The sequence below is a fragment of the Phaethon aethereus genome (assembly GCF_964289735.1).
Source record: "Phaethon aethereus genome assembly, chromosome: 1".
NCBI lineage: Eukaryota > Metazoa > Chordata > Aves > Phaethontiformes > Phaethontidae > Phaethon > Phaethon aethereus.
Window position 1 is genome coordinate 94,336,443 of NC_138575.1, and position 24,412 is coordinate 94,360,854.

The 24,412-nt window shown below is 42.6% G+C and overlaps 1 protein-coding gene across 1 annotated transcript; it reads left to right on the forward strand.

The window, feature by feature from the left end:
• Window positions 1–3,805: 3,805 nt before the first annotated feature.
• Window positions 3,806–23,667, forward strand: CCDC80 (coiled-coil domain containing 80; the record flags this gene model as incomplete). Its single annotated transcript, XM_082002423.1, has 7 exons — window positions 3,806–5,722; window positions 9,660–9,816; window positions 14,724–14,860; window positions 15,499–15,647; window positions 18,901–19,004; window positions 20,642–20,722; window positions 23,321–23,667. Exons 1-7 carry the CDS (start codon window positions 3,827–3,829, stop codon window positions 23,665–23,667), a joined length of 2,871 nt encoding a protein of 956 aa, XP_081858549.1. The 5' UTR covers window positions 3,806–3,826.
• Window positions 23,668–24,412: the final 745 nt, after the last annotated feature.

The following is a 24,412-nucleotide window of genomic DNA, read 5'->3' on the forward strand; positions in this document are numbered from 1 at the left end:
CCTCTGCTGGATTAAAGACTGATTTACTTTCAGAAGTCTCTTTCCTTTGTATGTATGAGAAGATCATGACCAAGGTGTGGCTGTGCCTTCAACATGGTTATTTTCCCATCATCATTTCAATGGTGTCATATCCAAACCGCTGGTCACTTTTTGAACCCTTTGCAATCCTTTTGAAAGGTTTGGGCAGTAGCCATCTTACTGCTACCACATATGACTTCTAACTTCTCCTCGACATGCTGGCAGACTTTCTCCCTGCTGCAATATTCAAGAAGGGCAGAGGGGTCTGGAGCACAAGTCTTACGAGGAGCGGCTGAGGGAACTGGGGTTGTTTAGTCTGGAGAAGAGGAGGCTGAGGGGAGACCTTATCGCTCTCTACAGCTACCTGGAAGGGGGTTGTGGTGACCTGGGTGTTGGTCTCTTCTCCCAACTAACTATAGGACGAGAGGAAATGGCCTCAAGTTGTGCCAGGGGAGGTTTAGATTGGATATTAGGAAAAATTTCTTCACTGAGAGAGTGGTCAAACGTTGGAACAGGCTGCCCAGGGAGGTGGTGGGGTCACCGTCTCTGGAAGTGTTCAAAAAACGTGTAGACGTGGCACTTCGGGACATGGTTTAATGGGCATGGTGGTGTTGGGTTGATAGTTGGACTTAATGATCTTAAAGGTCTTTTCCAAACTTAATGATTCTGTGATTCTGTAATATCACAACAAAAGCTTATTTCCAGTATCTTCTACACTGTGATTTTTAAGTCTCTCACAGAACAGCTGCCTTCTAGGATATTGTTCTTTATCTTATGCATTTTTTTGCTTCTTGCTCTATGACCTTGCATTAGCCCTTTAAAAATGTTCACTTTGCCAGAAGTCCCATGTTGGCCTGTATAAATTACTTACTTTCTAAGAAATTCTAATGCCAAATATTTCCAGCAGTCATTTCAAGTTTATTCCTCACCTCAGATAAAGATACTAAGAATCATCAGCCTTGGAAGTAATCCCTGTGGCTCCATGTCGTGTGTGCTAGTCTCTCCCTACAGCTGCCTTATAATCTATCATCTTCACTGATCTGCCACCCTTTGACACATTTAAGATAGATTCTGTAGCGTGCTACTTTTTTAATCAGGTGGGGAGAGCAAAGCAAAGTCCTCACAGAAATTCTTTAGTGTATCTATAATTGGACAGAATGGACAGCAGAGATAATAAGGAAATCTGTTTCTTTCCTTTGTTGCCATGTACTGAGTATGTTTTTCTTGGCTTCATTAGACCTATGCAGATAAATTATGTTTTGCTTCTGTGTGGTTTCAAACTATCACCAACAACAAGAAAATTGAGGTAATTTAGGTTTTTTAAACAAATGAATTTACCCCAAATTAAATACTTGCCTTCAGCTTTGTAGGGCCACTTTTTAATCTTTGTAATAAAATTGGAGGAAAAATTTAAATGAAAAAAAATTTTGAGTTCTATTTTCTTTAAAGGGTCACATTGAAAAGTGTAATATTTAGAGACTACTCCCCAGCCAAGATTAATAAACCAGCAGACCAATTTAAGCCACTAATTGAAGCGGAAAGTGTTACCTACCCTTGCTCCGCAGAGCTCCAGTTTTGTGGTCCCTGTGAAAGGTACGATCCTTTTACTGCCCAGCTGATGTAGGATATGATATTCTGGGAAGGGCTGTGCATTTTTGCACTCATGTTGATGTGAGCACAGGCATTCAGCATCCTCCCCTACCTCCAGGGCAAACCACTGGCCACAGAATGCAAACTGTAGGCACATATTAGCAAAGCCACTACTAATGTTTATCAGTGCACTGGACAACTTCAAGTAAAAATGAAGCAAACAAGGAAAGAGAGAAAGAAAAGAAAGTTTTTTATCCCTGAAAACTTAATTTCAGGAGAAGTAGAAGGTACACCTTCCCCCTGCCCCAAGAAAAATGAGGTCAAATCCAGCATGTTATCACGGAAATGTAACAGCTTCTCTGTAAATAAGCGAAATCGTGGAAGATAGTTAAAGTAGTATTAAGATCTTGGATATTTGTAGATGTTACCCATCAACTACAATTAAGTGGTGCAAGAAACACTGAAGCCAGCGTGAATCTGCTAAAGACCAGGTGCTGGCAGCATAGCTATGCCAGTTTACATCAGCTCAATAGAATGGTGTCATTTACACCATGAAGGGAGAGCAAAGGACGTGACTCTGTCTTTAGCCATGTCTCTTTAGGTATTTTTGCACCTTTTCTCTTCTTTTTTTTGCTGCTTTTTAGTGCACATTCAGGGGAAATACATGTGGCTCTGATTGTAATTCAATAATAAAGTAAACGTCCTGATCTCTTAAAAAAGTTAACAAACAGCCATGCCCATATGAAGTTCGCAGAAAAGACTATACCAACGTACATGAGAACCCAAAAGAGAAGTTGGTTGGAAAGTGAAAAGAAAATTGGATTTCACTGGAGAACTCCCAGAAAGCAAACACAGAAAAGTGGAACAGCAGGCAGAAGTAATGGGGTTAAAAAACAATAGCTCTTAAACACCAGAGCTGTTCCTGACACCGATGGAGAAATGCACTTCTTTTTTATGGCTTTTTCTACCCAGACAGAGTCCGTTTAATAGGAGGAAAGAGAAAGCCAAGGTTGGGGAGCTCCAGGGAGCTGGGACGCGTGAAGGAAAGGGTTAAGGCTGGAGTCACCCTCTCTGAAGGGCTCTGTGATGCTGTGCAGCCAGTGTTTCAGCCCCCAGAGCCTTCCTCCTCCTCCTCCCTCCCTGTGGCGGAGTGGGGAGGAGGCGGGTTCTGCTGAGCTGTTAAATCCCGAGTGAAGTTTCCCCCATTTCCAGTGGCCACCGTTGTCTGAGGCTGGTTGGGAGCAGGGCTGGGGTTACCCCGACATTTCTGGGACCGCGGCCAGCCAAGAAGGGAAAGAGAAGAAAAAACGAGTCTTTTACAATTTTCTTTAGTCAAAGTGTGGAGAAAGGGGAAAGGGAAGCGTCCTGGGTTTTTTTTCAGCATCACGTTCCTGTGTTTTTCTTCAGCCTGGAAAATATATTAATGCTAGTGCTTTCCTCCCTGGAAACAAAGGAGCTAAACGGGACTGAGGAAGCAAGAAGAGGGAAGGAGGCTTGGGAATTTTAAAAGAAAGAGACTCGGGGCAGCTGGGATTTCCCTTTTCTTAAATGAAATCCCTGCCTGTGCGGGTAACTGGTAGAGCAAAAAGCCAGACCTGCAGGTAAATGGAGAAGCAGAGATCCCAAAGGAAATTTCCGCTGACTTCATCCTGCTTGTCAAGAAGGTGAAGAAGAAAGAAAGTTAAAAGGTACACGGGGAGACAGACAGGCTCTGGGACCTATTGGGCTGTGTAAAGATAAATCACTGGGCAGCAGCAAAGCTGTATGGCACTGGTCTCCTTTTAAAGGAAAAAAGACGTGAAACCTCGTCGCTGGAAGGGAACTTCCTCGAGAGTGTAAGTCTCAAGTCAAATTCTTGGCTTTCTGCTCTACGTGCCGGACCCTTCCTCTGTGCGTGTTTGCCTGTGTGTATGTAAGAGTGTGAGAGAGAGAGAGAGGGAGAGAGAAGGATGCAGATCACAGTGTCCTTTTGGATAGACAGAGTCATGTTACAGACGGATGATCTCATTTTTGCATAAAATGATCCATGTTGTGCTTTTCCAAAAATAACTGCAAACTGTACGAAGCCACCAGGGCAGGACTGAGGTGTAATCAGCACTTCCAAGCCACAAAAACCAGACAGCCTGTGCTCTGCTTTTGTTATCACTTGCGCGAGATATCATCATACTGTTAATCTACCTTTCCCTCTTTCTCCTCCTCCCTGCCAGCGGATTGCACCATGAAGTGGAGGCCAGCTCTCAGCTTAGCCCTGCTGTGGGCAGCGTGGCTAGTGTGCGGCTCTGAGAAGACAGGGAGGCTACCGGAGAGAGGGAGCCATGGAGTCAGGAAAGTGGCCCTGGCTTACAGGGCTCCAAGCAGCCTCCTGAGAAGGTCTGGAGCATCCCTGAGGAATCTGAGCCTGAATCCCCAACGCCCCGTCACCAAGAGGGATTCTTCAGCGCCTCCAAAGGCACCTGCCAATCTCCTGCAAGGGGAAGCGCGTTCCCAGGCCAGGGGCATGGGGACCAGAACGAGACGGGTACAGAGACTCACAGCTGCAGCCAAATACTCCAAGTCCGAGATGATTAAGGATGAAGGGATATCCTCTGCCTCACAGACACGAGTGGTACGTTTCCCTTCGGGGTCAAGTTCTCCCAATGTCCTGGCCAGCTTTGCTGGGAAAAATCGTGTGTGGGTCATTTCTGCCCCCCATGCCTCTGAGGGCTACTACCGGCTCATGATGAGCCTGCTGAAAAACGATGTTTACTGCGAACTGGCTGAGAGGCACATCCAGCAGATTGTGTTGTTCCATGAAGAAGGGGAAGAAGGGGGAAAAGTCAGAAGGATAACCAATGAAGGAAAAATCCTGGAACAGCCACTAGATCCTGCCCTCATACCTAAGCTCATGAGCTTTCTGAAACTGGAGAAGGGGAAATTTGGCATGGTGCTGTTGAAGAAAACTCTGCAGGTGGAGGAAAGGTATCCTTATCCAGTCAGGCTAGAGGCCATGTATGAAGTTATTGATCAGAGCCCCATCAGAAAAATTGAGAAGATGAGACAGAAGGGCTTCATCCAGACTTGCAAAGCAGCTGGGGTGGAGGGACAAGTGGTTGAGGAAGGCAATAATGGGGGCAGCACCCAGCCTACTCCTGGTGGTGGACATGTCCAGGTGTCAGCAAGGAAGGAGGATCCAAGGAGGAGCAATAATCAGCCAACAAGGACCAAAACAGTGAGGAAACCAATGACAACCACGGTGGCCACACCTCTGCCTACAGTTAGGACCACTACCCTTCCTCCCACCACCACAACTACCCATGCCACCACCCGTGCAGTGACAACAGCAAGCCGTTCTACGACAACAACTACACCCCTCCCCACCACACAGAGGACCTGGACCACAAAGTCACATTCCACCACAGAGTACCACAGGCTGCCAGTAGCCCCTGATGCCACCACACCACGAGTCACAGCCTCTGAAGATTTCTACTCTCCTGTGTGGAAGGCAAACCGCAGGGACCGGCAGCGCGGCCACCCAGAGAAACACCCGGCAGCCACACGGAAACCAAGCAAAGCCACCCGCTATGACAGTTTCACAGAAGTCCCAACAGCTCCCTCAGTGCACTACACGAAGGCAAATGTGGGTAGATTTAAAGATAACCGAACAGACAGGAAGGACTATAACCATAGGGACCTGAATGTTACACCAGGGCAACACAAACCAACTAAGACTAAATCACCAAAAAAGAAGGCCCAAGAAAAGATACTGAGCAATGAATATGAAGATAAATATGACCCAAGCAAGCCTTCTAGTTCCCATTTAGAGGAAGAGATTGCAGCGGCCAATATTCCCCCAAAGAAAGGAAAAGAATCAAAGAAGCATGAGCGAATGGATAAACCTGAGAAGAAGAAGAAGAAGGATAGATCTGACAAGCTGCAGAAGAGTGAGAAGCAGTCCAAGAAGGACAAAGCTGAGAAAAAGAGCAAGCAGGACAAAGATCGTAGCAAGAAGAACAAGAAGGGGAGCAGGACTGAGAATGAGGATTTCCCCAAGCCCAACAAGAAACCTTTCCTACAGCCTCCCAGGAAATCCGTGACCGACCTCCTGGAATATTTTGAAGGCAAAAGACGTCTCATTGTAAGTAACTCATTCAACCAAATTTTATTACATAAATGGAGTCATACCTCCCTCCTAGTAGGAATGTGTGGAACAGAAAGTTTATGGTGGTTTTGCATTATTCTTTTTTAGTGCTTTTGTTTAAGAGGTAAAATTCTAGACCCAGACAATCATATCCAACAAGGAAGGTTTTGCAGCCTCGTGTTGGAAAACTTACATGCAGTATGAATATCAGTCAGACAGGAATTAGGCTAAAACCTCTTCCCAGTTGTTTCCATGAGCCACCATATAGCCATCAGATTATTTTGTTTCCACTGGATCTGTAGGTGTCAGGCTCTGTATATTTGTGATCGATAAAATGAAGTTCCAGTGTGGATTACATCCCTTCATCGCTTTGGGGTACTTGCCAATGTTACCCCATTTCAATGCTCAGCATGTCCTGCCAGCTGGCACACCTGTTTTATATTGGTGCCGGTGTCCTAAAACTGGAAGCAAGCCAGGTGGCTTGGCAGTACTGGTCTGACTGAGGATATGCACAAAGGCGTATGATCAGATACCCTGAGGTAGGGTTGTTACATTTGCTAGTCCTTCTGATGGGAATTTGGCATTCAAATCTCCTAGACATCTTCGGACATCCCATGCAAACTTCATTTTGTTTTCTTTTTTTCCCCTGCTGTTTTTATTAAACTATAACACTATGGCGGGTTTTCAAGTCTGAGAAACTCAGCATGGTCTGGAGTTACTTCTCCCAGGGTTTTAATAGTGTTGTATGTTTTTCCAACTACTTATCTAAAAAAACACTTCACCTGGGACAGGAAACACTTTTAGCTGTAGTACAAATGTTTTTTCTGGCAGATGGCACATACACTGAAAGGTACACTTTGAAAAACAGTTCTTTAAAAATATTATTGCGGGAGCTGGTTACTTGCAATTATTCCACTGCAAGCTGGCCTGTTTCACAGTTATTGTCCAATAGTCAGTGCCACAAACATAGCTTTGACTTTCATGCCCCATATTCCAATACAAATAGCTAAGATGCCAAACTAAGATTTCAACCATTGGAATTTAGTTAATTGTTCTGCTGATGATTCACAGACCTGAGCAGAAGCCAACTTTCTTCTCCCCCTCCCCATTCCAGTTGTAGGGGCTGTGCAGACCTAGCAGACTTGCATTCCCCAATATGATGGAAATGGAGAAGAGCCATATAATTGAAAATTTTGAACTTGACTGAATTTTGCAAATAATGCCTATTAGTTACTTGTTAACTAATAGTTAACCAAATTGAAAGCTCAGAGGGAGAAACTGCACAGAAGTTGGTGATCTCTGAAACTTGGTCATATATGTCAATGTTGTGGCTTCCAAAATACATGCGGCATGAGGACAAATAAAAACAAATTTGAAAAAAAGAGACAAAAGCAGAACTCGCAGATGTCATGCTGCTAATTCATTACACCAACTCTGTCCTGGCGACGTAAAGGCTGGTCTGAAATTTGAACCTTCTAATACTAGGCCACCTCTCAGCTGGATCTCCAAGAAAAGAGTTGCACAATCTCAAGTTGTCAAGCCAAAACTCATGGAAGACAAATGATTATGCCACACTGCACTTCACTTTTCCAGTATCTAATGCCATCCTCAGCCTGCTTGCTCTGAAGTTTCTTGGAGAACAGGTTTGATTTGGTCATTAGTAAAAGCAGTGGCTGCACTCTACTATCTCTTTGCCACGCATAGCACATGTGGAAACCAAAGAACTTGCAAGCTTCTTTGAATCCACACACATGCTTATTTGCATCCCTTCCTACCAAACTCTTCAGCTCCCTTAGGGTCAGACCTTCCAGGTAGATGAAGTCTGCCATTCATGAGTCTTCAAACTGCCTCTCTAGAGAATTTGTCCACACTGATGCAGAATTGGCTCTACCTGAGTTATTCCCCATTGCTTTGCTATTGTCTTTCAGCTGCTCTAATAGACTGGCTCCCTAGGACATTGTTTCAGTTCCCTCACAAAAGTCTTTTGAGACAGATGTGGGTTTTTAAGTTCTACACATCATTAAGGATTTCAGATTTCAGTGTGAATTTCAAACATCCAGAATTTTGAGCACTATTCTGGGTTAAACTCTATTAATGACAAATACAGGACCCAGCTGCAGAAACTGAAAAAATGTATGGGTTTTGAGTCCTGCAACCCCACCTCTCTATAGTGGGGCATTTATTGCAGTCTTACTAAAGTTCAGAAGCCTTGGCTCAGTGAGTTTGGGTTTTTTGTTTATTTCTCTGTGGTGATGAAATGGAGGCTGACAGTTCATATATGACACTCCATTTATACCCACATGCACATATACGCACATGCACATACACACATGTGCATGCAAATGCAGATAGATACGGTGTATATACTGCCTGGGTTAAAACAGTCCGAAGAACAAAGCTTTGATTTGAAGTTTGCTTTGCCGCTTAAACGTCCCCTGCTTTGCTCTACACGGTTTGATGAAGTAGATCAGCTGCAGACTCGACTGTCCGTTCCTGCTTAAGGCCTCTGAAACTAGGAGGAGAGTACAAACCAATGGTCTGGTTTTGATCTCAGTCCTCAAATCCTTTTCATGATCCTTTTTTCATTTGAAGCATTTCTACACAATTTAAAAGCATGTTACGTGTTATGGCCCAGAAATCAAATCCTCTTTGTATCTGACTCTCATTCACCTTCATGTCCCAATGCTGTAGTCATGCCAAGGGGCCTTTGCATAAATGAGAGTCAGATCTTATAAGCCCAGAAATGCCTCTTACATTTCAGTACACTGATGAACCGGATTTATGAGGAGTATATCATAAAAATCAGGCTCCAGGCCCTACAAACTTAAGACGACAGCTAGAAAATGATTGCACCTGTTACAGACTAAAGCATAAGTTTGCAACTGAAGGATTCTGGTGATTATTTACGTCCTTAAACCATATAATTTGGATGCAGATTCCAACTCCCTTTGTGTTGGGGGATTGGTGGCAGGTGCTTGATTGCGGTTCACTGCTGCCGGTGAGAACGATTACGTTGCTAGAGCTGCAGCATTCCCCTCCACCTTCTGCTGGAAACTGCTGCTGAGGACTGCTGCTGTTGTTACACACACGCCTTCCCTGGAATATCTGCATCTCAGTCACCGAGGAAGGATCTAACTTGTGTGCTTTAAACTTTTTAAAAATTAAATCTTTGCAATTGTTAGGAGGCTTTGAAATAAGTGCTATAAACTGTATAGAGATTTTTATACTTTTGTTGTTCTCGTTGTTCTTCCTCCTGCTCCTCCCGCGTAGCCGTACCTTCTCAGCAAATGTAAGTCCCGTAAGACGTCAAAGTGGCTTAGAACAAACAAAAGCTAAATCAGCAATTTTCAGATGAGGTCACAGTGGCCTTAGCAAGTCTTCAAGGACTTTTTATATGGCCATCAGTTACGCATTCATGTAATAAGTATTCATGTAACCCTAGTTGTACTCTACCTCTTGACAGTCAAAACTGCCACCAGGAGCCCTGCCTGGACCATGGGATGAGGCCAGAGTGTTCCCAGTGCCCCCACTGTGAGTCAGTAGGGGGAATCCTAAATTCATGGCACCACTGAAGACTGTGAGGGAGACCTGGCGGGATTGGCAGGGCAAGGGGTAATGGGAGAGTACATGGTTTTCTGTAAAATCCAGGGCCATTTCTTCTATCAGCACTGTGGCAGGGCAGCAGAGGAGCCAGTGCCACCAGCTGGCCGTGCTCCCTGAGGTTTTCCCCTGGCTGGTTGAACACCTTTGGGTCAGGCCTGGGCCTAAAGGTACAGTCCAACCACAAATCAATAAAATAAGGCTACAGAGCTGTCAGCAGCTCTGTGGAAAAGAAAGCCCAGTTTGCAGACAGTGACTAGCTCTACTTCAGTAAAATATTCGTCTGCTTCATTCTTTATACTAAACAAGTTCTTTTGTCTCTGCCACCAACCAGCTGATCACGACCCCCAAGGCGGACAACAACATGTATGTACAGCAGCGAGACGAATATCTGGAAAGTTTCTGCAAGATGGCAACGAGGAAGATCTCAGTCATTACAATTTTTGGCACCATGAACAACAGCAGCATGAAAATTGACCACTTCCAGCTAGGTTCTTTTCTCTTTTTTTAACAATTTCTTTCCATCTCGTGGGGACAATACAGACAGCAAAGGGAGAAATCTCCCCAGCTCGGGTCAAAATCTAAGCAAGATCATTTGTTGTGGTCCAGTTGGACTTTCGAACCCATTCCTCTTCCTTCCATGCCAGTTACACCCCTTTTATATTTACATAGGTGTCACTGGTATTTTCCCTGTTTAGGCTTCCAGTGCTGTAACTTGAGCACCTTCAGCTTGCTTTGTGGGAATACTTAAAGCCAATAAAAGAGTGAAAAGGCAGAAAAATGTGATGAAGACATGAGACAGAAAGAGGAAGTCAGGCTCAGCTCTACCAATATCTTGAATACGAACCTCACTGTCTAACCAAATGGCTGCTCTAATACAATGCCCTCCCACCCTTGGTTTTTGCAGGACATCAGCCATAAGTGGCTAGATACTGGCTAGCACAATTTAAACACTGCCTAAAGGAACTGGCTGCTGTCATGAAAGAGAGGAGACTGGAGGCAGGAAATGCAGAAGGGAACTGTTCGAGATTATATTAAAAACTTGACCCAAGTTACTCCTGTTTTGAAGTTCAACATCATTATCTCCCTGCTCTGCCATTTTCTCATGCCTTTGCACTCCTCACAAGGTCATGGAAAAAGCTTCATTTTGCAGGGGCACGCACTGGCTAAACCCAGGACAGAGAGAAGCGTGCTAGTTAGACCCCCTGCTGTGAGTTCCTTTCCTTCCCAGGATCAGCTTTCCTAGACGTAAGAGCTGATTTTGATATGTACTCAGAGTGAGTATTCTCCTCCACAGCAAGGGGAGGCCCAGGCACACTTTCCTCTCTGTACTGGTGGGCAGACATTAATTTAGAAGTTTTCAACCATAGCTTCTAGGTATGGACAACTTTACAGATTTGCACCAGCATACCCGATATTAAAAGGTCTACCATTTTAAGTACTATCGCCTCTCTTTACCCATAAAGCAAGATACCCATCAGTGTGACTGCTTATTGCTGGCTCTTGTAAAGATGTTCACCTCACTGAAGCCGGAGGTTTTGGAGGTACTATAAATGAGACTATGAAGGACTTGAAAAGTAGCTCATTCAGCCATATTTAGTACTATCTTCTTTGCATACAGAGTTCCCATATAGATGGGCGATACTGGGCATCCATCTCTCTTAGGTGGCTTTGAAACAACTGGTGTCAGTGTTCTGGTCCTGGGAAGGCACCCTCCAAACTCAGTGAGAACCTTTTCTTTCATAACAGTAGAGTTTGGACAGAGACTTCAGGTCCCAGTCCAGGAAAGCACTTAAGCTTAGGTGTCTCTTGAATAATGTAAACAATCTCATTGCTGTCTGCGTCTAAAGGTTAACATCACTGTGAATGCTTTGCTAGATGAAGGCAAAGAAATAGTAGAAGAGCTGCTAGTTTTGCTTATAAGTCCGTTGCATCTTTCCTCTCAAAGTTCATCTGGTTTTACCAGACCTTGGGATGACGTGTAATGGAACAGAAAGCTCAGGACCACACCAGCTCCAGGGTATTTCAGGTCTGGTATACAACAGGCCAGAAGATCACAAATTTATATCTGGCTTCCACCCATGCCTCTACTACTCTGAGGCAGAGGACCTAGCAGGGGACCAGGAGCCTTGTATCCCTGTATGACAGCGAGTCACAAATCCTGCCAGACTGTCCGTTTGCGCACCTCCTTGACAAATCTGGAGCGGTACAGGATTTTCCACATCAGGCCAAGGTTACTCAAGGTCACTTTTTGTGTACCTAGACCCATCTGCCTGTCAGTGGCCTGTTTAGGATTATATTTAGCTCCAGTCTGGCTAATAAACAGACATTCACTCTAACATAGGCCATATTCTTTCAGCCTGCTCCAAACTTAACCTACACCCAAACTTTCCCCAAACCACACAAGTGTATGTAACAACTGAATTCTCACGGGAGTAATGAACTTGTCGAAGAAAAGCAGGAGACTTAGAAGGGTGTAAACTAAACCTTACATGAAGTTTACCTTACATTTTTGCTCAAAACACCAAATCCTGAGCTTTTTAGAAGTTTAAATAATACAAACGTCTTTCTATTCTACCTCCCCTTCTCCTCTACCCTTCCTGCTTGCATGGCCTCTTCATGGCTCACTCTCTGTCAGCATCAGAGGCAGCAAAAGCTCCCAAGAAACATTTTGTTCACAGTGTTTATGCTGTAGTTGGGAGCCTGAGCACCCAGTCTGTTGAGGTCTACTTGTAGTGCTGCATCTTGGGACTGAGATGCAAATGGCAACGACAGAAAAGTCCACAGGAAAGACTTTTCACTTGAAATTTCAAACACATTTAGAAGTACTGAATGAAAGAGAGCTCATTAACACGATTTGGCCAAGATCAGCTCATACTGAAACCGAAGAGCATTTCCCAGTTTCCCACCAGAATACACAAAAGCTGAGTGTCACTGCAGAGGTCTCCTCTTCACCCTGAGCTAGCCATGGGGTCTCTTTTCCCCAGCTCATGGGAACAGTCAACTAAACACCCGCCCCAGGCTACCTACCTTACAATCAAAGCCAACACCTAATCTGTTAGTTAGGTCACTGTACTGCCACAACAAACTGCTGAACTTCTTTGCAACCTCGTTTGAATTATTTGTAAAAAGTAACTCATCTTCCCCGACTATCTAGCTGCTGAAGATGTACAAAGAGAAGTTTCCACACTCTTTCAGTGACCTTTTTAGAAAGAGCAAAGAGAGCGAGGACTTTGCAGGTAGCAGCAGACAGTCTCAACTCCCATTGCTCTTCTTGTTGATCCCAGGTGTCCTTTATGACATGGAGGTCACAAGTAGTGAATTGGAAAGAGGTGATTAGATTAACTTTTTTTTTCTCACTGGAAATCACTTCCAAGTTTGAAAGGCAGGCCAGCCTTTGCGGCAATTATTTCTTTTTCCCCTGAAACATTTTTCTGTATCACCCTTGTAATCCAATTTTCTTCTTTACGTTGTAAGATTTGAAAGAAAATCTCCTAACAACAAACCTCTAAAGCGCTATCTTCATGTTGATATCTACAGTTTTAAAGCGGAAGAGTGCCAGGGTCAGCTGGTCTAACGTACCGCACCATACAGCTGCTTTCCATCACATTTCATACTAACATCTTTTTCATTATTCTATCTCTGTATAGGCCAATGAGATAGTCTTTGCTTTTGTAGGGAATTGTTTGCAAACATAAGTATGAATTTTTGGTCTATGTTTTAATGGTCATGCTTGCCATTAGCAACATGTAAATCTCACTTATGAAGCACTGATGCATGATTTACATATGTTTTCCAAAGTGAATAACCAGTTAGCACATCCAGCAACACATCTAATGATGAATTTATAACATTGCCTATAACTCTTTACAAAACTTTCAGCTGAGGTACATATAATGATGTAAAACCACATAAATTACGTCTATAGCTTGATTAGTATAAGCAAATTTTAACATTTGCTGGTTTCGTTTTTTTTCTGTAAGAAGCAGGTCCAAGGTGTGAAACCTAAAGGTCAGGATCTGATTCAGACATTTTCCCAAAGTTTTAATTCAGAAATTTCGCTCAGTCTATTACACAGATTAGACCCACTGCAAAATTTGAATCAGATCAGTATGCTCCTTAAAGGCTATGGATGTTAAGAAAATTATTTAAAATGCCTTATTATATAATGAACAAAATCTGTTCTGTTGCTTTGTGCTCAACTCCTCCTGTGGAGCAGAGGACTGGAAAGTTGTACCTCTGGATTCTTGCTCTTGATCTGCTGTCATGTCTCTGCTTGACTTCAGGCAGGACACTTAAGCCATGGCTAGGATTTCTACGTGAGGATATGAATATTTACATTCATAGTGCTGTCATAGGGCATAAGCAAGTAACGTTTGCAGGCAGCCCGTTGGTGCCCAGGTGCCATTTCATTTCATGTGTGATTTAGCCTGTGTTTAGTCTCCCAGGTGCACAGTTGCGTGCGGAGGCCTGTCCCAGCGTCGTTGCAGTTGTATAACGCTGTGCTGGACGCTACAGCTGAGGCTGAGCTGATGAGCTTCAGGACTTGGCCCTAATACACCCTGGTTCCAGGGTACCTCGGTACCTTCACAGGCTTGTCTTGCACATGCTTTAAATCTCTGTCTTCAGAGGTCTTTTTCTCCTCAAGCATTTCTGAATGTTTTCTTAGGGTAGAGCAGTGAGTAGGTACACATCATTCTCAAAACTTAAGTTTTTTCCTGTCAGGGTACTAGAATGGGCAATGAACATCAGCAAGCAGATGGAGGAGGAGTGCCACAGCAGGGTACATAGAGAGAGGTGAAGAGCTAGGATTGCAGTATTCAAGACACATTAAACAGTTCCTCGTTTCTTGTAGCCACTAAACCTCCCATGTAATTTTTTAAGACTGGAAAGACTAACTCTAGTGTCCTGGCCAACCTTGAGCAGTTCTAGCTATATTTTACTGACCCAAATTCACTATGTTGTTTCATTTGGATACAGTGCTTTCCCGCTCCTGTCCTAAATTGTTGAACAGTTTCTATTTTCTATTCCAGAAGTGACTGCATTTCAGGAGCTGGTGAAATGATTAGGAGGTGCATATACATGTATAAGCATATTGAAAAAATATAAAAGATGTTTCCAGGAAAGAGCAGGCAAACAAGAGTTTTCAACAGCAAGGAGAAGTGTTGAATACTGAAGTGCATGTGCCCTAGGATACACTGGTTTTCAAAAAATACTGGGATTGAACACTGGACAGTTAAAAACCATAGTGCCATACTGATGTTTATTAATATCTTGTCTATGCAACAGGAAGAGGCCTTCTGGGAAATTAATTTCTCCCTTTCTTTCAAGGTGAAATTAAAGGCAGAGTGCTGTGTGATTCCATGACTTTTTTATTTCTCCTTTGTCTCACATTAAGATAATGAAAAGCCCATGAAAGTGATAGAGGATGAAGATCTTGTGGACCAGCAGCTCATCAGTGAGTTAAGGAAAGAGTATGGGATGACCTACAATGACTTCTTCATGGTGCTGACGGACACTGACATGAAGGTCAAGGTGAGGGTTTTGACTCTTTGAAAGAAAAGACATTGGAAAAATATGAAAAGCTTGAAAAAATTTAGGAAATTACACGTACAGGCTTGCATGTGAGGCACGTAAGAGACTGATGCAGGACTTGGTCATTGCTGGAGGACAAGAAAAAGGACAGTAAGAGAAACTTTCAGGAATTAGGTAGCTATCTTCATTTTCTGCAGTTAGGGGATTTCAGGAATTGTGGGTTTCTGCTGTGATGGTGAGCTGACACCATAGGAACAAGAATCCCCACTTGCAGGGGTTTTGATGTTGTACCTGGCATTCTAAAACACACAGTTTGGCTGCTTGGGGGGATGACAGCACATTGCATATGGACAATGCTCTAGTTGAATGGCCTTACAAAAGAATATAATGACACTTTTGTTGCCTGCAGTGGCCTGGCCTTATCACATTGGGCAAATACTGAAAATATGCCACTTCCAAAGAGCAGTCTGACTGCAAAACCAATAATATTTTTCATGGTTTCTAATCTGTTTTAGGCCTTGTTATCTATGTGTAAACAAGAATACTTGAATCTCTATATATCCTACAGTGCTGTTACACATGCAGAAAGACTGCTAATATGTGCATCCTTTTATCCATCTGTTCTTTCTTCTTAACAGCAATACTATGAAGTACCCATAGCAATGAAGTCCGTGTTTGATTTGATCGATACCTTCCAGTCACGAATTAAAGACATGGAAAGACAGAAAAAAGAGGGCATTGTCTGCAAAGAAGATAAGAAGCAATCCCTTGAGAGCTTCTTATCCAGGTATTACCTTCTGTTCTTACCTACTGTTAGTTCTAATAGTTATTATCTTATTGGAAAAATACCCATCCAACTATTTCTGTGATTTTTTTAATATAGATTTCTCAGCATTTACAGTGTTAAGCAAATACAGAGATGTAGCCATAGCTGCATGCAGTCTTGTACAGAGCACTGGCAGTCAGGATGCATGTTGTGTTTTCTGACTGACTGCATGTTCTTTGGACACTAACTTTCTGTACCTCCGTACCCCCATCATGACATGGAGATAGTAATGCTGATTTGCATTAGAAGAGCAAATAAGGATTAATTCACAGATGTTAGCTCAGTGTTTTGAATGTATGAAGCACAGTGTTTATGTGTTTCAATCATCAACCATCACAATCTCATTAATCCTATTCTAATCCCTTCCATGTAGCTCGAAGCAGTAATTAATTTTCTGTAATTTCCTTCTTATACTCCTTGAGATAACAGTTGGTCTTTGCCAGTATTAGTCATGCATATTACTAAAGGTCTTGCAGATGTCTCTTGCAAAATGTTTGAGATCTTCTGCAGAAAGACAGTTTTCTTTATGCAATCTCTATACGCCATGTTACACCTGCAAGACCTGGATTCCAGGAAATAAACATGTCTGGACTGTGGGAATTCAGATCCACAGAAGAGCTGTGCAGCTATAGTCCTCTCTGTTACAGGATAGTTTACATGAAATTAGGGCTATTCCGTCACTCTAGGCTTTACCAGTTACTACTGCATCCCCTTCACCTACTGTCAGAATCCATGGGAATACACTGCTACTGCCAGATGCCTATAAAAATAACTGAGGCCGTGTGATGGATTATGACTTGAGGGGAAAAGGAGCAACAGGTAAATGAGTAGGTTGTTGGTTCATAAACATTTTAAAATTCAATGGCCACTTCAACAGATAGAGAACCTTTAACAAGATCCACCCCACCTACTTCACCATCTCCTGTTTAGGTGTCAGTGATTCATCCTCAAGACCACCAAGAAGAACCACAGTTTGGAAACAGCTGACCAACACAAGAAAGAGCTTGTATGCTCTTGTATGACAGGCCCCAAATCCTTCTTTGCTTGCAAACAGCCCTACTAATAAACACACATTAGAAAAACAGGCAGGAAAAATGCAGAATGTTGCATCTATAAACAGAACCGCAGCTGCACTGAATGTATTTGTTGTCTGTGAAACAAGCATCAGGCTTTGAATACCAGGTGAACTTCACTAGCCACATTAACTCGTCAGATTCCCAGCAAGATTCATGCCAGCTTTGTCCAGGATTATCTTCCCAGACGAACAGGAGTCCGGGCATCATATCCCTTGTGTTGCTCATGGGGAAGGTCAGTTATAATAATGCAAATATTGTTCTTAACAAGCCTGGCTGGCGTGAAAGGAGACCATGAGAGACAGAGCTGGTGTAAGTAATGCTTAAAAGCCACATGTATCAGAAGATCATTGAGTTTGGGGAGGTGGGGTGGTCCCCCCTATAAGACCAAGACACTGGCTGTGCTGCTCTCTGGGCTCGCAAACAAGAATGGGATGCAAAATTGGCAGAAGAGGAAGAATGGATGCACACAGGGGAGGGTCTGGCAGATCCGTCAGGGCAGGAGTATTGGCCTATGGCTTCTGATGTCAGAAATAAGGCATAAATCTGCACATTAGTGATGGCAAGCTAACAGCTGTGAAGGACCAACTGAATTAATTTCTCGGTAGGATGTAGCCCCAGACAAGCACAGCAGGTATAGGGATTGCCTGAGGCAGAGGGATAAACAGCTTGAGTGGCTTTCGAACATTTTCAGCTCTGTGCATTTCCAAAGGATGTAGTCAAAAAGCCATAAAGGAATTACAGTATTTTAAAGCAGGTCACAGATAAGATTCCATCCTGATTTATGCCCTAGACAAACTACGATCCAGTGTTTACACTCTCGGTCATTGTTTATAGGTAGCCAGGTGCTTTTGCTATACCAAATATCACAAAGATTATTTTTCCCCATTTTCAGAATAACAACACAAAATTTTCCCTCTTTCCTTCATGTCACATATGCGATTCTTAATGCTTCTCATTCCTATTCACATACCTGTGTACACACGCCCATATCTCTTTTCTGTTCCTCCTGGGCAAGATTAAAATTAGGATGCTTTGCTTTTCAGGGATTTACTTTTTTAATTCCAAAAATACACATAGTATCAGTTAAGAAGACAAAGACATCATCAGCCCCTGTTCTTTCAGCAACTTCTTATGTGACTTTGAGCAAGCTCCATCATATTTTCTGCTTCTCTCAAGTGGAACAGAATTGACCCATTACATTAGCCTTTATTTTGAGATCTTCACATGGTGCTGCAGAAAGTCAGACTATTATTATAACAGAGTAGCAGCTGCATCCATTTAAAAAATCATTTCCTGCTATAAAAATATCCCTGCAGCTTTGCAAATTCCTTTAAATCTGATTTATTTAGGTTTAATGGAGAAGTACCTTTATTCAAAAAAAGGGGTTGTTTGGAGAGTATCAGAAACTCTTATAATTAGAATTTTTAAAGGTTTCAAGCATCGTTATGGCATTGCCTTTCTTTGAGAGGACAACAGAACGTGCTCCTTGTGCAAAAGTTTGGTTAGATGGGGCATCTCATACTAAAGAAAACTCAAAGATTTATCTTATTGCCCATGCATGCCTTATATAGCCACAGGCTCACACAGCCACACATACGCAAACAAGCTCAGATTTAAAGCCATGTTAAAGGTATTTTGAGCAAGTGTGGTGTAGAAGAAAAAGAGGTCAGTGAGTATTTACACAGAAGTATGAGTTATGTCTGAAATGAAGATACACCCTAATTCTCAGACAGCCCTTGGACTGCAAAATAACTGTGCAGTTCCAGCAGTGGTGAATGACGCAAAAGCTAAATGTCTAGTGAGGAATTCTACAGGAATCTTTCTTTCCCTTGAATATACACTTCTCAGCATTGTTATAACTACTGGAGGGAACTTTGAGCAAAGATCTTAAGCTTTGCAGTGTTTGTTTGGCAAAGCAGAGAAACTGCAGATGTTTCTTTGAGAGTTTTGGAGTTCTAAAATTCAAAACAGGCTTTATCCTCTCCCAGTGATGGATAGAACTGGGAAGATCTCCCATCCAGCTGTTACTTAGAAGTTGTGAGAGGTATGATGTATCCAGCCTACAGAGAGCAAAAGTGCTGAGAGGACTCGAGTCACATGTCATGACTGTGCCCTGTCGCACTCTCTTTTCTTTCCAGGTTCCGATGGAGAAGGCGGCTGGTGGTGATCTCTGCTCCCAGTGATGAAGACTGGGCTTATTCCCAGCAGCTTGCTGCTCTCAGTGGACAAGCCTGCAATTTTGGTGAGTCAAAAGAAATTATACTCTTGCTCCCCAAAACCACATCCTTCCTAAGTGATGTGATGGATTCCTTTGCTCAAGTCTGAACCTAGACAGTCTGAGGAGACTGTTAGATGTTATATATGTCTATACGTTATATATGTTATGTATAATTTCTATTACTCCAAATAGAAATGGAAAATATTGTGCTAAGCAGGTAGAACAGCACACCCTAAGACAGCTAAACAAACTGTGCCCTGGAATCATTTGTGTGATGCAGAAAAGGTTAGCACTCCAAAGCTTCTCTTTGGGCTTGTACTTGAGGAGATCAATAGTATTTTCTTTTTCTTACTGCACAAATTAACAACATAAGTACAATGCTTTGGGAAGGGCAGATACTCTTATACCCAGCTCAGAACGGGGACAGATATCAGGGAGCTGCATGGACATCAGGTTTTTTTCTTTTGCTTCCTGCTTAATTGCCAAAACCTGTGAAAATATTAACGGCAGTGCTTTAACCTAATAAGGACCCTCCCAGCCCCTTAACTAGGTACTTATGATCCAACTATGTAGTGGAGAGAGATGGGCTCCTCCAGACAGCAATTAAGAGCAAGACCCAGAAACACTCTTCTGTCTTTCCATTATGAAACCCTGAGAGACTTACTCTTTAACGTAGGTTCCTAGCACTACAAGTACCATACAGGGCCTAGACCTGACCCCTACAACAGAATGAAAAGGGTCTCATTCCAAAGCCACTTTTTCAATACATTTCAGTTATACCTGGCAATCTGCACAGTATCACTGCTACACTGTCTGTTTATTCATAATCACCTGGCTTTCATTCAGAGCATCATCATCATGTCATTGGGTAACTACCAAAGTAAACTGTGACATGGACCACTGCAAAATGCTTTCTGAAGAACGGGGTGTGACCAAAACAGTTAATTCTCCCCACCCTTTTTTAGGGACAGCTTGAAGGAGATCCAGTGAGTTCCTAAAGCACTTGTCCTCTATGGGTGTTTTAACTAAGTGGTATGTTTCCAAGTATCTTACCTCCAAGTTGTAAAAGCAGTTACATCAGAGATTTTGTAGATCATGCAGACTCATGTTACACAAAGTTTCTACAGCCCCTAAGGTCTTTCTTCAAAGCAGAGGCACCAGTCCATGCCTCTGCCCAGAACAAATGAAAGGAGTGAACGTCTGTCCCAAGCCATTCCCCGCAATCATTTGGAGTTTAACTGCGATAGGTTATATTGCCTCCAAATACTCTGTTGCTGTGTGTATGACAAAAGCTTTACTAATGAAGAAAACAGTGCAGAGATATTCTGAATTTGGGGAACGGCCTCTGTAGTTTACTGGTGTGCTTGATGCTTGTATCCCTATGCTACAGAACCACACCAAATGCTGTTGTCCTTGGGACAGTAGCAACAGCTTTTATGCAACTGATACCACATTTATTCAACATGCTAGTTTATCCCCATGTTTGGGACAGGTGATACGACTGGCAGAGACTTCAAAGAATTCAGTAACTCTTCTCACTAGAGGGCTGCTGAGACTGGCCCCTAAGTTAGCGTGCACAGAGCTGGCTGATTAAACTGAATCTGCCTGAGAACGAGCAGGAAGAACTGGTCTGACCAAAATGTTCTTCATTTCCTCCACAGGTCTGCGCCATATAACAATCCTCAAATTGCTAGGACTTGGAGAAGATATTGGTGGTGTCTTAGAGTTGTATCCAATTAATGGTAAGTGACTGTTTCTAGTTTCTTCAGTACTACCCACAAAGGGCATTACACAGCACTGAGTGTTTCTTTGTTGTAATTTCTTTAGAAGGATGGGTATGACTGTGGTTTTCTCTTTTGTTTCTTTTAAGAAACACGATGACAAAAAAGCAAACCATAAGTTTTCTTGGTGTTCTTGTGCTAAACATTATATAGCTTCTTCAGGATAGAAAAGCCCAATTATCATCTGAAAGTCATCTCACATCTTTATCTCCCACCTAAGCATACAGTCCCAAGTGCACTCCTCTGCCTGCCTTGCTGTCAAAGACAAAGGGATGTTTGTGCCTTTTACATGCTCAAGAGTTTGCAGGGCTAATAGAACATAGACTCAGCAGTGTCCCTTATACAGGTCCCTCATTCATCTTCATAGAATGGTTTGGGCTGGAAAGGGCCTTTTAAAGATCATCTGTTCCAACACCCCTGCCATGAGCAGTGACATCTTTCACTGGATCAGGTTGCTCAAAACCCCACCCAAACTGACCTTGAACACTTCCAGTGACATGGCATCTAAAACTTCTCTCTGAAACATGTTCCAGTGTCTCACCACCCTCATCTTAAAAAAACTCTTCCTTTTATCCAATCTAAATATACCCTCTTGTGGTTGAAAACCATTATCCTTTGTCCTGTCTCTATGGGCCCTGGTTAAAAGTCTTTCTCCACCTTTCTTATAAGCTCCCTTTAAGTATTCCACTTGCATGCCAGCAGGCTGCTTCAGGTAGCTATCCTTAGGAGATCTCACTGTTGGTGTATTTCAAATGCTACAGGTTCCTCTACGACTATTCCCGACGACTGCCTCCATCAGTGGAGGGACAAAGACAGGAAGGAGCTTATTTGTCCCATTGCTGTTCCTACAGCTCTGTACATGAAAGCATCTTAGTCCTTCTATCGCATATAGACCCAAGTCCATGCCTAAGAAAGAATATGAACAGAGGAAGCAGATGCCATATTTCTGCCGTCAACACTCTTGCAGCCTCCACTTACTTTTCATTGAAGACTTCATTACCTTGGTTATAGTTCCCATTTATTAAGATCAACGGATCAATTTACTTGCCTAATCTCCTTTTGAATTCATGTTACCTTCTAGTCTGTAGACCTCTCCCAGCCCATTTATTTTACAGACTACAGAGTCTTTATTTACTTTGTCAATTCTCATACAGAGTTTATTCCAAACCTATGATCAACCTTGTTGCCTTTCTGACTTTTTTTTTCCCAGTTCTACCTTTTTTTTTTTTTTTTTGAGATGAGAGAATCAGAATTGCATGCAGAGTTCAAGATGCACACAAACTACCTTTCCATAGTGGCATAAGAATACTTTGGTTTGGTTTTTATTATTTTCTTCATGGTTTATAACATCTGTTTTGGCTTTTGACCATTAGTGAGCACTGAACTAGCCTTTCATGAAAATCTCTTTCATAGCCCTAAGATCTCATTGTCAAGTGGTAAGGGTCAGACTTCACCATTTCTTATGTGGAGTTAGCAAAATTTTCACCACGTGCATCACTTCAATTTGAACACAATTTCTTCCATCATTTTATTGACCAGTCACACAGCCTTACAAGGGTTCACAATCATCCTCTGCCCTCTGAGTACCTCCACACCCTCAGTTCAATACCTCACCTCCATGCTCATACCTTATGTGCATTGTTTACAAATACATTGAACAGCACCAGCCTCAGTGAAAACAACTGTGGGACTTCGCTGGTGACTTCCCCTCCACTCTAGGAACTGATCATTCACTCCCATCTTGTTTCCACATTTCAACCAACGTATCAAGGTTCCTTCTGAAGCCTTCGTGAAATCTAGATAGCCTATATCAGCCATACCACCCTTAGCCACCTGCCTACTGACCTCCTTCAGAGACCCTCAACAGGTTTGTAAGGCAGGATTCCACTTTGTAAGAGTCCTGATGCCAAGCCAACTACATATAAGTCTATGTATATATACATATATATATATATGTATAGGTGTCCACTGATCCTAGCTGTCTTATACTTTCTACTCATTTACCCAGCACAGACTTCACACTTAAAGGCCTGGAGTTCACCAGATTTACATTAGAACACATATCTTAAAGTGGACATCCTACCTACCACATCCCGTACCTCGCATACCATGACAGTTCAAGAGTGAGACTCTATACTGCTATTAATGACTGAGCAAATTTATCCTGCAGTCCTTCACACTATCATGCTTCAACTCCAATGATTTCTTTCACTGTGACCGTTTTTCACACATGCCTTCTGCATTATGCGAACCAGTGACCCAAGCTGCATAGAAGCCAAAATGCACGCGTGACAAAAAGGTGTGCCACACTCTAGTAGCTTCAGCCTAAGAATAAAGACAAGCTTACTAAACCTAACAAACTGTTAAAAATACAGGTCTGGTTCACAGTGGAGGAGTTTCTTTTTGGAACTAGGAAATCCTGAATTTGTAAATAACAAGAATCTTACATTGCCAACTAGTGGACTGTATCCTATCTCATGTTGCTAACTTGCTTACATACAAACCATTATCATTGTCTAAACTAAATATCAATGCTGTTTTTATGTGATCACTTTCTAGGAAGCTCTACTGTAGACCGAGAAGATATCCCAGCTAATTTGGTGAAAGACATTCGAAATTATTTCCAAATTAGCCCAGAATATTTCTCCATGCTGCTCGTGGGGAAAGATGGAAACGTCAAATCCTGGTATCCTTCTCCAATGTGGTCTATGGCGATTGTGTATGATCTGATTGATTCCATGCAGCTTCGGCGACAGGAAATGACGATTCAGCAATCACTCGGCATGCAGTGCCCAGATGATGAGTATGGTGGGTATGGTTACCATAGCTATCACCAGGGATACCAGGAAGGTTACCAAGATGACTACCGTCACCACGGAAGTTACCACCATGGATACCCATACTGAAAAGAGCAACTTGGCCTCCGACTGCCCCGTGTCTATCTTCTAATTGCTATCCAAGCAATAGGTGGCCAGTTGCAGAAAGTCTTCCCAGGCCACCTAGATACCCATGCCTCGTTCTTCCACTGTGCAATCAAGGGACTTCGGTCATTTGCCTTCTCAAAAACGCAGAAGCCTTTACAGTGAAGCAATTCAAACCAGTAGTATTGAAGCTTTAAACAATAAAGATTCCTTTATATTTTTAAACCTTTTTAAACAAAGGGCATCAGCAGGTGCTGTTTATATTAAAACCAAACAAAAAAATCCCACAGCCTCAGTCCATAGACACTACTGCAGGGCAGGACACAAACTGTCCAACAAATATTGCAATGCTCTTTTTAGTATTTTTTTCTAAGGAGAAAAACTTGGCTTATTTCTTTCTAAGGAGAAAAAAAGAAGTATATTTATTGGAAAGTGAGATTGCATTGTGCTCATGAAGACAAGCAAGGAGTCACACTTCAGGACTTCCCCAGAAAAGGAAAATTTAAGAAAGAAGCATGGGGCAGGCTCTTTAATAATAACAAAAATAATAATAATAAAATCCTTTTGAAGTACCTTCTCTAAAAAGACAGCAGCCCTTCTACAGTGCATTAATATTGTAATTAGCTGACTTTATCGATGAAAATAAGAATTTATGGCTACTGCAGGGTTTTTTCCAATACAATACAATATAAAGATCTTAACTACAAAGCTTGCTGCATGGCCATTTATT